The sequence below is a fragment of the Anolis carolinensis genome, unplaced genomic scaffold, assembly GCF_035594765.1.
Source record: "Anolis carolinensis isolate JA03-04 unplaced genomic scaffold, rAnoCar3.1.pri scaffold_7, whole genome shotgun sequence".
NCBI classification, from domain to species: Eukaryota; Metazoa; Chordata; class Lepidosauria; order Squamata; family Dactyloidae; genus Anolis; species Anolis carolinensis.
In genome coordinates, this window is record NW_026943818.1 from 35,916,941 (window position 1) to 35,932,845 (window position 15,905).

The 15,905-nt window shown below is 35.5% G+C and overlaps 1 protein-coding gene across 1 annotated transcript in view; it reads right to left on the reverse strand.

The window, feature by feature from the left end:
* Nucleotides 1-15,905, reverse strand: part of safb (scaffold attachment factor B) — a 47,986-nt gene that overhangs the window by 18,999 nt on the left and 13,082 nt on the right. Inside the window, exons 6-11 of the mRNA XM_062959852.1 lie at nt 12,243-12,270; nt 10,932-11,454; nt 10,398-10,444; nt 5,227-5,342; nt 2,376-2,525; nt 2,207-2,286 (exon numbers count right to left, since the gene is read on the reverse strand). Coding sequence (XP_062815922.1) covers nt 2,207-2,286; nt 2,376-2,525; nt 5,227-5,342; nt 10,398-10,444; nt 10,932-11,454; nt 12,243-12,270 — 944 coding nt within the window. The remainder of the gene's footprint in view (nt 1-2,206; nt 2,287-2,375; nt 2,526-5,226; nt 5,343-10,397; nt 10,445-10,931; nt 11,455-12,242; nt 12,271-15,905) is intronic.

Here is a 15,905-nt window from a genome sequence, read left to right on the forward strand (position 1 = left end):
GCAGTAATGTTATGATGTAATTACTGTATTTACGAGTTTAGCACCAAAATATCATGATATATTGAAAACATTGACTACAAAAATGGCTTGGATTATCCAGAGGCTTGGATAAGCGAGGCTTGGATTAGTGAGACTCTACTGTAAATATACAATTTATCCAAGTAGGTTTTCAATCTCTAGCTTTAAGAATGATTGGGGATACACATTTGCATTAGAAAATGTCAAAGACCCTTTGAAAAATGATTATTACTACTATTATGCCTTTGATGCCTTGAATGATCATTTTAATATTTTTGTTTTAATTATGTTTTATTTAAATTATGAGTTGTTTAATTAGATTTAACGTGATGTTTGTCTTAACTGTTCATTTTATAATGTTATATGATGTGTTGGGTTTGGCCCCATGTGAGACAAATAAAGCTATTTATTATTATTATTATTATTATTATTATTATTATTATTATTATTATTATTATTTTATTGTATGACACAGCAAACAAGATAGATATGCTGGATTTCGTATCACAAAATCACAAGTCAAAGACTTCCCGAGTGCCTAGGACTATGTGATGTATTTTCGGATGATGTGTGCAGATCCCAGTAGGGTGGCCTTTTGCAGTTGGCAGATCGTGATTTTGTCAATGTCTATTGTTTCCAAATGCCGGCTGAGATCTTTTGGCACGGCACCCAATATGCCGATCACCACCGGGACCACCTGCACTGCAGGGTGGCCTTTTGCAGTTGGCAGATTATTATTATTATTATTATTATTATTATTATTATTATTATTATTTGAAACACAACAAGATGAGTCCACAGTAGGCACTCTGTTGGCTGTTGTATTGAATCATCGTCATCATCATTATTATTACTACTATTACGCTATGTAACACGATTTTTGTTCCTGGTTTATAAATGGGAAAAGTTGATTCAACTAAAAAAACTTTTGTTTTTGTGGGACGGACATCCTGCAGCACATTTTGCTCTAGTTTTTCAATGAATATCTCATCGAGTCTCAACTAATTCAACATAGTTTGTGGTGGCCACAAAAACAAAGTTTCTGGAGGACAATAATATCATCATCATATTATAATAATATTGTAATGTAATACAATATAACGCTAATAATAATACAATATACAATATAATAATATTAATTATATATTTTATATTATACATAATATTACTAATAATATAACCATATAGTGCTATAGTGTAATATAGTAATATATAATGCTAATATTGTGCTATGCTCATAATATAACATATTGTATGTAAATATAATTTGTAAGCCACTTTGAGTCCCCTTCGGAGTGAGAAGGGTGGGATATATTATTATAACATATTGTATATACATATAATATTGATTATAATATTATAATGTAATACAATATAATAATAATACACTATTATAATTGTATATTTATATTACAAGTAATATCACTAATAATATTGCAATATAATCGTATAGTACAATATAATAATATATAATGCTTATGTAGTGCTTATATTGTGCTATACTAATATTTTATTTATTTATTTATTTATTTATTTATTATTAAACTTATATACCGCTACTCCCAGTTTGGCTCGGAGCGGTTTACAAAAATAGATTAAAACAATACACTTGGCTTTAAAATAGCAATAAAAACAATAAAAACAACAATAAAAACAGACATAGCCCCGAGTTTTTTCACCCATTTTTCACCCATTGATACATACATATAATGTATGTATATATAACTTGTAATCTGCTCTGAGTCCCCTTCGGGGTGAGAAGGGCGGGACATAAATGTCGCTAATAAATAAAATAAATATAAATGTAGCAAATAAATAAATAAATAAATAAATAAATAACAATAACTACTTTCTAAGTACATCGTGCACAAGTAGTAACACTTTCAAAGCAGGAACAGAACATTATACTATACTAATATTATAATATTGTATATACATGTAATATTAATAATAATATTATGATGTAATACAATGTAATAATAATTATAATTCACTATTATAATTGTATATTTATATTACATGCAATATTACTAATAATATTGCAATATATTCATTTAATATAATATATTGTATTTATATATACCCTGAGTCCCCTTCGGGGTGATAAGGGCGGGATATAAATGTTGCTAATAAATAAACAGATTATTATTAATTTTCTCTCTAAGAACAATCAATCTTGTAACTTTACCTGTCACCAGAGGAAGCATCCTCCTTGACGTCACCGTCCTTTTTATCCAAAAGCTTCTTTGTCGCTGGCTCGTTTTTGGCCTGAAACAACATCAATCATGAGAAAGTACACAAACAAACACCTGAATGGGTTCGAGGGGGCGAAAGATGTATGAAGCCAGAGGACTGACCTTTTCGATGGAAATAATTTTTCCGTGCAATTCAGTTTTGTGGCAATGGGCGATGCACTTGGAAGCCTCCTCGGCGGTGGACATTGTCACGAATCCGTAACAACGCAAGCCGGGGCTGCGGGCGTTGGTCACCACTTTGGCGCCAACCACCTTGGCAGGCAGAGACAACAAAGCAGAGGCATTTAATAGAGGCAAAACATTATTTATTAAAAAATCAAAGTGTGGGGCAGAAAAATCCTATCTATCAATCTATAAAAGTCTCTCTGTACCACACAGACTATTGCTACATGAGAGTCCAGTGGCTCTTTGTGAGATCATGGGACTAGCTGTTGCTAGGTAAGTTTGGCTTCACCTGGCAACCAAGGCAAAGTGGCCCTCTGTGAAATAACTGGGAAAGAAAAGTGACTTGTGTATGAGGGGAAGCAGGGAAGGAAAAGAAGGAAGATTTTAAAGTATCTTGGGCTAACTAAGGTCTAACTGCCATTCTGGATGAGAATGAAGAAGGCGGGGCCAGGAAGACATCTTTCCACCATGTCTCCTGTATCACTTTAACAATATAATAACATATAATACTCATATTAGACTATAATATTATTATATTATTATTATTATTATTATTATTCTATTATATATTGTATATAATATTATTGTATATACATATAATATTAATAATATTATAATGTAATGCAATATAATACACTATAATAATTATATATTTATATTACATGTGATATTACTAATAATATTGCAATATAGTCGTATAGTACAATATAATATAATAAATATAATAATATATAATATTCATATTACTCATATTATACTATACTAATATAATATACTGTATATAATATTATTATAATTGTATATACAGTAGAGTCTCACTTATCCAACACTCGCTTATCCAACGTTCTGGATTATCCAACGCATTTTTGTAGTCAATGTTTTCAATATATCGTGATATTTTGGTGCTAAATTCGTAAATACAGTAATTACTACATAGCATTACTGCGTATTGAACTACTTTTTCTGTCAAATTTGTTGTATAACATGATGTTTTGGTGCTTAATTTGTAAAATCATAAACTAATTTGATGTTTAATAGGCCTTTCCTTAATCTCTCCTTATTATCCAACATATTCGCTTATCCAACGTTCTGTCGGCCCGTTTATGTTGGATAAGTGAGACTCTACTGTACATATAATATTGATAATACTATAATATAATACATAATTTATTTTTATTTATTTTTCGTGTCAGGAGCAACCGGAGTTGCTTCTGGAGTGAGAGAATTGGCCGTCTGCAAGGACGTTGCCCAGGGGACGCCCGGATGTTTTGATGTTTTTACCATCCTTGTGGGAGGCTTCTCTCATGTCCCCGCATGGAGCTGGAGCTGATAGAGGGAGCTCATCCACACTCTCCCCAGGTGGGATTCGAACCTGGCAGCTTTCAGGTCAGCAACCCAACCTTCAAGTCACTTAGTCCACTACGCCATCTGGGGGCTCCAGATAATACATAATAATACACTATTATAATTGTATATATTACATGTAATATTACTAATAATATTGCAATATAGTCATATAGTAAAATATAATAATATATAATGCTTATATTATACTATACTAATATTATAATATATTGTATATAATATTATTATAATCGTATATACATATACTATAATATTATAATGTAATACAACATAATAATAATACATCATTATAATTGTATATTTATATTATATGTAATATTACTAATAATATTGCAATATAGTCATATAGTACAATATAATATATAATGCTTATATAGCGCTTATATAGTGCTAAACATAAACTTGTAAGCTGCCCTGAGTTCCCTTCGGGATGAGAAGGGTGGGATATAAACGTTGCTAATAATAAATAAATAAATAAATAAATAATCTAAAAGTGTCCTCCCCAGCAGGACATCATTTTGTATCATTATTACTGTGTGTGTGTGTGTGTATATGTCAGGATCTCCAATCCTCGACATCTCTGCTCAGCTGACAAAGAACAGATGCCAGCCATAAAGCAGGCCGGCCATAAAACATCAATTACCCTCTGGTATGTGAGAGTTCCTATATATGTGGGCCAAAAGAAGGTTCTGGCATTCGGTACAATAAAAACTTGTTGGAATCTACCCGCGTGTGTCTTGGTGCTTTCTTTGGAAGACGGACCCACAGCACAACTGGGAGAAGACAATATATATATATATATATATATATATATATATATATATATATATATATATATATATAAATAACTTGTAAGCTGTCCTGAGTCCCCTTCGGGGCGAGAAGGGTGGGATATAAATATTGCTAATAAATATAAAAATAAATATAAATAAATAACCTAAAAGTGTCCTCCCCAGCAGGACATCATTTTGTATTATTATAATATTATTATTACTTGTCATTATTTCAGGATACGATGCTTCAAAGAGTTCTTGTTTTCAATGTTTCCTTGATTTGTATTGTAATGGATATTATTATTTATTGTATTGTTCACTGTGTTGTGATGTGTTGTTCTTTTATATGCTGTTTATATTGTATTGTTCTGGGCATGGCCCCATGTAAGCCGCCCCGAGTCCCCGTTGGGGAGATGGTGGCGGGGTATAAATAAAGTTTTATTATTATTATTATTATTATTATTTGTAGAATCAGGAAGGAAAACACTCAGTTTTAGTTCAATAAAGGGTCTTCTTAAATGAAAGAGAACCCACACTTCTGCAAAATGTAGATCACCCCACAAACTATTTCTTTTCTGAGAGAGGGAGCCTTAAATAAGAGGTTTTCAGACTACAAGTACTGCTAAGACAGTTAATCGAGATCCTCTTACTTTTCCATATTTGCTAAAAAGGTTCTTCAAGTCCGTCGCTCGGGTGGTGGAAGCCAGGCCGCTCACCCAGAAGTTCCTGCCAGAACTTGCGCTGATGCTACTACTAGCACTGCGGCCTATGTGGAAAGAAGAAGCAGTTAATATCGATGTATGTGCTGAGGCCACTCAGCCTACTGCTTCTCCCACGCAAAATATAAATATTATAAGCAACAAGACTGAGGGTGACGGAGAGCCTGTAGCTCTCAAAACGTTGTTGGGACAGTCGGCAACCCAAACCAACAAAGCAAACAGAATTGTAGTTCAACAACATCAGATCCGTACTGTTGAGGAGCCTAGATGAAAATTGCATTTTTAAAGGTCCCCTTTCATTCCTATATTTCAGAGATTTATGTTTAAATATTTTAATTACTGTATTTCTTCAACTGCAAGACATTTTTGTCCCAAAACATTTCCAAAAATGGGATGTGCCTTAGAGTCACAGGTCAATCTTATGTATTTATGTTATTGAACATTATCTATATATATAAAAGAGTGATGGCATCAGGGCAGCGGACAAAACAACAAAACTACAGGCCCCCCAACCTCGAAATTTGACAACACATCCCATCATCCATGGCTCTAGGTTGATACAACAAAAAGAAAAGAAAAATAAAGTCCTAATTAGAGGGAGAGCAATAATTGTTTTTATCCAATTGTTGCCAGTTAGAGGGCTAAGCTCCGCCCACTTGGTCTCCTAGCAACCTACTCAGTCCAGGAGACAGGCACAGTTAGGCCTCAGGCCTCTTCCACACTGCCTATAAAATACAGATTATCTGATTTTAACTGGATTATATGTAGACTCAAGGCCATTCCACATAGCTATATTACCTATTTAGAATCTTTTATTATCTGCTTTGAACTGGATTATCTTGAGTCTACACTGCCAGATAATTCACTTCAGTGTGCATTTTATACAGCTGTGTAGAAAGGGCAGTTCTAGGCAGATAATATAAGATTATAAATATACAGTAGAGTCTCACTAATCCAACATAAACAGTGTCCTCTATCCTCACCACTTTCACAGTACACAAACAACCAAATGCATACTAAACATAAAGACAACCATACAACAGACATTCAATACCACCACTACCTCAACAATTTCTCACCAACACCACCAGAAAACGCCACAGCAACGCGTGGCCCGGCACAGCTAGTGTATTTATGTTATTGTTATAAAACAAGTCAAATTCTATAAATATCGAGGAGTCATTTCCCAGTCCACTGGTTACTGGAAAGCTCAAGTTTCCCATACTATAACAAATACACAGTGAAGTTACAACTCACTTATGCCATTTTTTATGGTAAAGGAGGCCAACATGTACCATCAGCAATTTAGGTTTTACCACAAATGTTATATTAACTCTTGTTTTATTACCTTATTGTGTTTTAACCTGTGTATATTGTGCTAATGTATTTATGTTGTTATTTTTGTGAACTATGTTGCCCCATGTGAGCCGCCCCGAGTCCCCGTGGGGAGATGGTGGTGGGGTATAAATAAAGTTTATTATTATATTATTATTTTATGTCACAGCAAACAAGATAGATATGCTGGATTTCATATCACAAAATCACAAGTCGAACACTTCCCAAGTGTCTAGGACTGTGTGATGTATTTTCGGATGATGCGCTCAGATCCGTCAGGTGGCCTTTTGCAGTTGGCAGATGGTGATTTTGTCAATGTCTATTGTTTCCAAATGCCAGCTGAGATCTTTTGGCACGGCACCCAGTGTGCCCATCACCACCGGGACCACCTGCACTGGTTTCTGCCAGAGTCTTTGAAGTTCAATCTTGAGGTCCTGATAGCGGCTGAGTTTTTCCTGTTGTTTTTCGTCAATGCGACTGTCACCTGGGATGGCGACATCAATGATCCAAACCTTTTCTTTTCCACAACTGTGATGTCTGGTGTGTTGTGTTCCAGAACTTTGTCAGTCTGGATTCGGAAGTCCCACAGTATCTTTGCGTGCTCATTTTCCAAGACTTTTGCAGGTTTGTGATCCCACCAGTTCTTTGTTGCTGGCAGGTGGTACTTTAGGCATAAGTTCCAATGAATCATTTGGGCCACATAGTTGTGCCTCTGTTTGTAGTCTGTCTGTGCAATTTTCTTACAGCAGCTGAGGATATGATCCATGGTTTCGTCGGTTTCCTTGCACAGTCTGCATTTTGGGTCATCAGCTGATTTTTCGATCTTGGCCTGAATGGCCTTTGTCCTGATGTCTTGCTCCTGGGCTGCAAGGATCAGGCCTTCTGTCTCCTTCTTCAGGGTCCCATTCGTGAGCCAGAGCCAGGTCTTCTCCTTATCAGCTTTTCCTTCAATTTTGTCAAGGAACTTTCCATGCAATGTTTTGTTGTGTCAGCTGTCAGCTCTAGTTTGTAGTGCGGTTTTCTTGTACTGATTCTTTGCTGTGCTTTGAGGAGTTTCTGATTTTTGACTTCAATCAAAGCAGGTTCTTCACTTTGCTTTACATCTTCTGCCAGGGCATGTTCTTCTTCTTTGACGGCTTGTTTGACTTGTAAGAGTCCTCTGCCCCCGATCTTCTAGGCAGATATAGCCGGTCAACATCACTGTGAGGGTGCGGTGAGTGATGAATGGTCATGAGTTTTCTTGTTTTTCTGTCCAAATTGTCCAGTTCCATCTGTGTCCAGTTTATAATGCCAGCAGTATATCTTATGACAGGTATGGCCCAGGTGTTTATGGCTTTGATGGTGTTGCCTCCATTGAGCTTGCTTTTGAGAATTTTTCTGACCCTTTGTGTGTATTCTTTGCTGACCACAGTTTTCACATGTTCATGCGTGATGTTGTCCAGCTGTAATATGCCCAGATATTTATAGGCCTCTGGCTGGTGACACTTTATTGTTTGGCCATTAGGCATATTTATGCCCTCGCTTTCAATGATTTTTCCCTTCTTCAATGCCACTGTCGAACATTTGTCCAAACCAAACTCCAAGCTGATATCAATGCTAAAAATTCGGACAGTGTTGGTCAGAGACTGGATTTCAGTTTCCGTTTTCCCATACAGCTTCAGGTCATCCATGTACAGCAGATGCGAAATTTTGTGAGATTGCTTAGATGTTTGATTATTATTATTATTAGTATTATTATTATTATTATTATATGGAGTACAACTGTGTGCCTTTAAAAGTGTCAAGGCTTTAGAAGCCATCCAGGCAAAAATTTTAAGAAACATCCTTAGTCTCCCAAGCCTGGATCTAGATATACAAACTAAATTTTTGGTTACAACTGATGTTTATTCCTAAAGGTTTGGCCCCATTGACCCTTGGTATCTATTCCAATCAAGGTGGAAAAATTAATTGATGACAATATCTTAAACCTTAAACAAATGCCATCCTAACCATCTACACAAAAGCCAAAGAAAACGTACAACAGCTTATCTGGGACACTGAGCTGCAAAACTATCTGAACAGTCTCTATTCTTTTTTACTGAAACATTCGTAAACTTTTTATAAATCCAATTTTAGACAGTGTACCGGGGAGATCTGTAAGGTTTTATGTTGATCATCTTTTGGCTAACCAACACCCCCAAATTACTTCCAAAGTTGCTAGCTTTTGTGCAGCAGAAAGAGCTCTGAGGATGCCTGCCACAGATGTGGGCGAAACGTCAGGAGAAAATGCTTCTGGAACATGGCCATACAGCCCGGAACTCACAGCAACCCAATAAATATATATGTTACTAGCCAGAATGATTAGCATTTAATGGCCTTTCAGCTTCAAAGCCTGGCTGTTTCCTGCCTGGGGGAATCCTTTGCTGGGAGGTGTTAGCTTCTTCTTCACTTCACTTCACTTTATTTCTTAATTAGTCGCTCTCCACCAGAGTGCTCCGAGCGACTTACAATTTAAAATATCATTCCACAACATAAAAACATTCAACATAAAAACATTCAACATAATTTCCTATCTGGAATTCCCAATTTCCCTGCTTTCAGAGTGTTGCTCTTTATTTACTGTCCTGATTTTAGAGATTATACTGTTTTGTTTTATTATATCACAGCAATGTTATATATTATATTTCTAATTTTATGTTATCTGATTTGAACTAGATTATATGAAGCCCCTTCTACACAACTGTATAAAATCCACACTGAACTGGATTATGTGGCAGTGTAGACTCAAGGCCCTCCCACACAGCTATATAACCCAGAATGCCAAGGCAGATAATCCACAGTATCTGCTTTGAACTGGATTATCTTGAGTCCTGGATGAAACGTCAGGGGAAACCTCTACCTCTACCTTACAGATTGGATGACTGTGTCTTTTTTGAACAAATAAGGAAACATACTGTACTGTAAATAAATAAATAAATAAATAAACGAACTGGATTATATGGCGGTGTAGACTCAAGGCCCTTCCACACAGCTATATAACCCAGAATGCCAAGGCAGATAATCCACAGTATCTGCTTTGAACTGGATTATCTTGAGTCCTGGACTTAACGTCAGGGGAAGCCTCTACCTCTACCTTACAGATTGGATGACTGTCTTTTTTGAAGAAATAAGGAAACATAGAGTCTCACTTATCCAACACTCGCTTATCCAACGTTCTGGATTATCCAACACATTTTTGTAGTCAATGTTTTCAATATATCGTGATATTTTGGTGCTAAATTCGTAAATACAGTAATTGCTACATAGCATTACTGCATATTGAACTACTTTTTCTGCCAAATTTGTTGTCTAACATGATGTTTTGGTGCTTCATTTGTAAAATCATAACCTAATTTGATGTTTAATAGGCTTTTCCTTAATCCCTCCTTATTATTCAACCTATTCGCTTATCCAACATTCTGCCGGCCCGTTTATGTTGGATAAGTGAGACTCTACTGTATTTCTAATCTTATGTTATCTGATTTGAACTGGATTATATGAAGCCCTTCTACACAACTGTATAAAATCCACACTGAACTGGATTATATGGCAGTGTCGACTCAAGGCCCTTCTACACAGCTATCCCAGAATGTCAAGGCAGATAATCCACAGTATCTGCTTTGAACTGGATTATCTTGAGTCCTGGACTAAACGTCAGGGGAAACCTCTACCTCTACCTTATAGATTGGATGACTGTGTCTTTTTTGAAGAAATAAGTAAACATATAACCATACGTTAAAAGCACGTACCTCTTTCCTCTTTCGAAGCCTGTGTCGACTCTTTGGTCTCCTCCAAACTAAGGGCAGAAAAAAAGAAGGAAAAACAAGAGAAGCAGACACTATTCAGGACAGAAATGGGAACAAATCGGCATGAAATTAATAAAGGGGAAAGGGGGAAGGCTCTAATACCTACCATATTTAGTTGAAAAAAATAATAATTTGCGTGTGACTTATATTTGCGTGTGTGGCTTTATAGGACTGTTAATATCCTTCTGGATGGAAAGGCTTATTTAAAATAAGCAACAGGGTGTTTTTTTTGGGCTTCAAGGTAGAACACCTTGTGGACAGTTAAAGAGAAACAACCTCGGAAGGTCGCCAAGAAAGAAAAAGAGAAGGAGAAGAAAACAAAAAAACCTACAAGATGTCTACAAGGTAATCTCTCTTTTTTTAAAAAGACAAGGTAATCTTGCAGGCCAATTTGAAGGCACACTGTGACTCAATGAGATGTTTTTATATATATATAATAAAGAGCGTCTGGTCTAAAACGGAGGAGAAGAAACCAACCTCGTGTTCAGATCACCCGCCTCTTGGGCAGAGGGCTCTTTAGTGGCAGAGGACTCCTGCTCCTCCTGCTCCTCCTGACCCTGAGCCAGGGCCTCCTTCTTCACGGCCTCCCCTTGCGGCCCTGCCTCCTCCGTCTCCTCCTTCTCCTCCGCCAGAGCTTGGGCTCCTCCTCTGCTACTCTCATCTCCTTCTCCTCCTCCTTCTCCTCCTTCACTCCTGCTTTCTAAGGCTAAAGAGTCAGAGTCCGCTGTGGCTTCCTTAACACTCTCTCCGCTCTGCTCCCCTTTCTCTACCACTAAGGCCTTGCTCTCCTCTTCCTCCTCCAACTTTTTCTCTTCTTCCTCTTCTTCTTGTTCCTTCTCTTCTTGCTTTTCCTTGCCCTCCGAATCTAAAGGCTCTTCGTCCGGCCCAAGCGCCTCTTCCTCTTCCTCTTGGCCCACCGGCAACGGCGCCTGCGCTTCTTCGGCGTCAAGGGCCTCAGATTTACAAGTGTCACCCAAAATGTCGAGCATTTTCTCATTTTCTATGGATTTAACAGGAATAGAATGGCACAAGGTTTAATCAACCAGGGAAACACAGCACAGACAAAGGCGGCTCGGGCATGGCTGCCCCACTAACGCTACACAGAGACTGGAAAATCCTCGCGGCTAGAATCACATTCATATTACCTAGCGCTAATTTAAGACACGGCTTTACTATAGCAATTTCATACGTTACGAGGAAATAGATATGACCCTATTTCCTGGCTTGTTCTTGATGGGTGCTTCAAGAGGGTTATTCTTCCCATATTCCAAGAGACTTAAACGGAATGAACCAAAGAACATAAAATTCCATTTTTTTTTTGTTTCCAACATGAGAACGGGGATGTCTTCGGAGTGTGTCCAAGAAAGCATATAGCATTTTATGAGATTTCCATGCAGAACCTCTCATCATCTTCCTTCTTCCGTTACGCCGCAACTCACTTACACAACTGTGTATTCGTCTAGAACCTCTTAAGCTGCCTCCACTGCTACCCGATCAAGCAATCATAAATAAATAAACATCTTTTCTTTGGGTAGCATTTTTTTTCCTCTCTCTTTTCATTTAACATTTCTTCTAGCGCATTTGTGACACTAAATCGAGTTGTTTCTCAGCTCTGAAAAAGCGTTTGCTAAATGACAGGCATTACTTCTCAGATCTAGAGATACGGCTGAGTTTACGGACTCTGCAAAGGTAGGGATCTGTCGGCTACACAATTACAATAAGAGATCTTGTCAGGTCACATCCTGGGTTTAATTTAAAGAGAGGCAGAAGAAATTAATTGAGAAGTACCTGGCTCCGAATGCTGCTCTTCCAAATCCTGTAGCAAAAATGGAGGGACAAAGTTAAATGGAGCAAAGACAGTCCGATGTGCGTAAGACCTGAGTCTCAATGAGTTTGGAGGAATTTATTTATTATTTATTTTTTAGCGACATTTATATGTCTCACACCAAAGGGGACTCAGGGCGGCTCACATGTACATACAATATATTATATTATTTGTATAGCACAATATAAGCATTATATATTACTATATTGTATTATGCCACCATATTACTATATAATTATAGTAATGTATTTTTATATATATATATATATATATATATATATATATATATATATATATATATATATAATAAAAAAAAGGGTAATGAAATTTCGGCCTAGGACAAAACAACAAAACTACACATCCCAGAAACACTAAACTTGGCAGCACAACCCCTCATCCATGCCTCTACGTTCATACAACAAAAAGAAAAGAAAAATAAAGTCCTAATTAGAGGGAGAGGAATAATTGTTTTTATCCAATTGCTGCCAGTTAGAAGGCTAAGCTCCATCAGGGGAAAACCTTTACCCTTCACCTTAACTACCACCAATACTTCAATACTTTATTTCCCATACCACCATACTTCACCACAGCAACGCGTGGCCGGGCACAGCTAGTTATTATTATTATTATTATATTACATTATAATATTATCAAAGTTATGCCTATACAATATACTATATTATTTGCATAGCACGATATAAGCATTATATATTACTATATTGTACTATGCCACCATATTACTATATAATTATAGTAATGTATTATTATTATTATTATTATATCTATATATATAAAAGGGTAATTAAATTTTGGCCTAGGACAAAACAACAAAACTACACATCCCAGAAACACTAAACTTGGCAGCACAACCCCTCATCCATGCCTCTACGTTCATACAACAAACAGCTCCAGCTACTCCAGAAAACGGTCAGGCTTTGAGACTGCAAGGCTATTCACTGCTATTCCACCTGGCCAACAAAGGATTCCCATAAGCCACAGCAACGCGTGGCCGGGCAAAGCTAGTTACATTATAATATTATCAATGTTATGTCTATTCAATATACTATATTATTTGTATAGCACGATATAAGCATTATATATTACTATATTGTACTATGCCACCATATTACTATATAATTATAGCAATGTATTATTATATTACATTATAATATTATCAATGTTATGTCTATTCAATATATAATATAAAAAATTATTACACTATATTATCAATGTTATGTCTATTCAATATACTATATTATTTGTATAGCACGATATAAGCATTATATATTACTATATTGTACTATAACATTATATTTGTAATATTATTAGTAATATTACATGTAATATAAATATACCATTATAATATATAATAATAGTAAAGGTTTTCCCTGACGTTAAGTCCAGTCATGTCTGACTCTGGGGGTTGGTGCTCATCTCCATTTCTAAGCCGAAGAGCCGGCGTTGTCCATAGACACCTCTAAGGTCATGTGGCCGGCATGACTGCATGGAGCGCTGTTATGTTCCCGCTGGAGCAGTACCTATTGATCTACTCACATTAGTATGTTTTCGAACTGCTAGGTTGGCAGAAGCTGGAGCTAACAGCGGGTGCTTACTCCGCTCCAGGGATTTGAACCTGGGACCTTTCGGTCTGCGAGTTCAGCAGCTCAGTGCTTTAACACACTTCGCCACCAGGGCTCCTCAGATAATAATAATTATTATTATGATATTGTATTACATTATAATATTATATGCATATACAATATATGATATTATTAGTATAACATAAAGATTATTATATTCTCTTCCAGATTCAATAATAATAATAATAACAATAATAATAATAATAATAATAACAACAACTACTTTTATACCCCAACCTCCATCTCCCCGAAGGGACTCGGGGCAGCTTACATGGGGCATTTAGACTCTAGGAAATCTTTCAAATCAAAGGCCAAATTTAATTTGATAGAAGTTCTAAAGAGATAGGATAAAAAATATCAGTCTATACTAGCTTATAGCTAGAAACCAAGCCAATTTATAATTAGGCTCTTGGGGAAAAAGGGAAACCCAGAGCGCCAATTCTGGCCTCAGTAGCTATGGTTCCCCCGTGCAATTACAAGGCTTAAGAAAACACACGAGGACAGATCCCAAACCAAGTTACTCACAAAGGATAGAATAGAATATATTTATAAATATATAATATATTGTATATACATATAATATTGATAATATTATAATGGAATACAATATTATACTACTAATAATACAATATAATAATATTAATTATATATTAAATGTAATATTACTAATAATATTACCATAGTACAATATTGTAATTTAACGCTTATATTGTGCAATGCTAATAATATATTGTATGTTCATTTGATTTGTAAGCCGCTCTGAGTCCCCTTCGGGGTGAGAAGAGTGGGATATAAATGTAGTAAATAAATATATATATTTTCAATTCAGTTTTGCGGCCTTGTTAATTTTAACAGGAGAATGTAGAAATTGGAGAAATTGTTTATGAGGGCTCAGCAAACTCAGCCTCAAGGGATGTGGGGAGAGAAACAATTGGCGAGAAACGGAAAGAAGTTTTTGGAGTATTTTGGATTGCTGGAAAAGGGAGACTCAAGCTGTATAGAAGCAATTCAATCAGAGCACGCCAATACATTTAATATATACATTTGTCCATGTGAGAAAATAAACCAGGTTGATATCCTGTCTGGAAAAAAACTGCATTTGCCATCAGAGGTGAAGCTGGTTTGTCTTCCACGACATGGAATTTACAGTCTGGGAACAATAATATATTGTATATACATATAATATTGATAATAATATTATAATGTAGTACAATATAATAATACGCTATTATAATTGTATATTTATATTGCCTGTAATATTACAAATAATACTGCAATATAGTCGTATAGTACAATATAATAATATATAATGCTTATATAGTGTTTATATTATATAATGTATATTTATATTGCCTGTAATATTACAAATAATATTGCAATATAGTCACACAGTACAATATAATAATATATAATGCTTATATAGTGCTTATATTATACAATTGTATATTTATATTGCCTGTAATATTACAAATAATATTGCAATATAGTCGTATAGTACAATATAATAATATATAATGCTTATATAGTGCTTATATTGTGCTATACTAATAATATACCGTATATATTCAAGCCGATCCGAATATAAGCCGAGGCACCTAATTTTACCACAAAAAAACTGGGACAACATTGATTCCAGTATAAGCTGAAGGTGGAAAATTTCAGAAATAAAAATAGATACCAATAAAATTACATTAATTGAGGTATCAGTAGGTTAAATGTTTTTGAATATTTACATAAAGCTCAAATTTAAGATAAGACTGTCCAACTCTGATTAAATCATTATTCTCATCTTCTTCTTAACTTAGTTGCAGAAACTTGGGTTTATGTTGTTGTTATTCAAGTTATTTCTGAATAACTGTTTATTTCAATTTGTTTATTTTATTTTATTTTTATTTATTTTTTATTGATACAGCCGATGGGCTAATCAATAAAATGTGTTGTATTCTCATCTTCTTCAATGTAAATGTGCTTATGTATCCTTTTAAT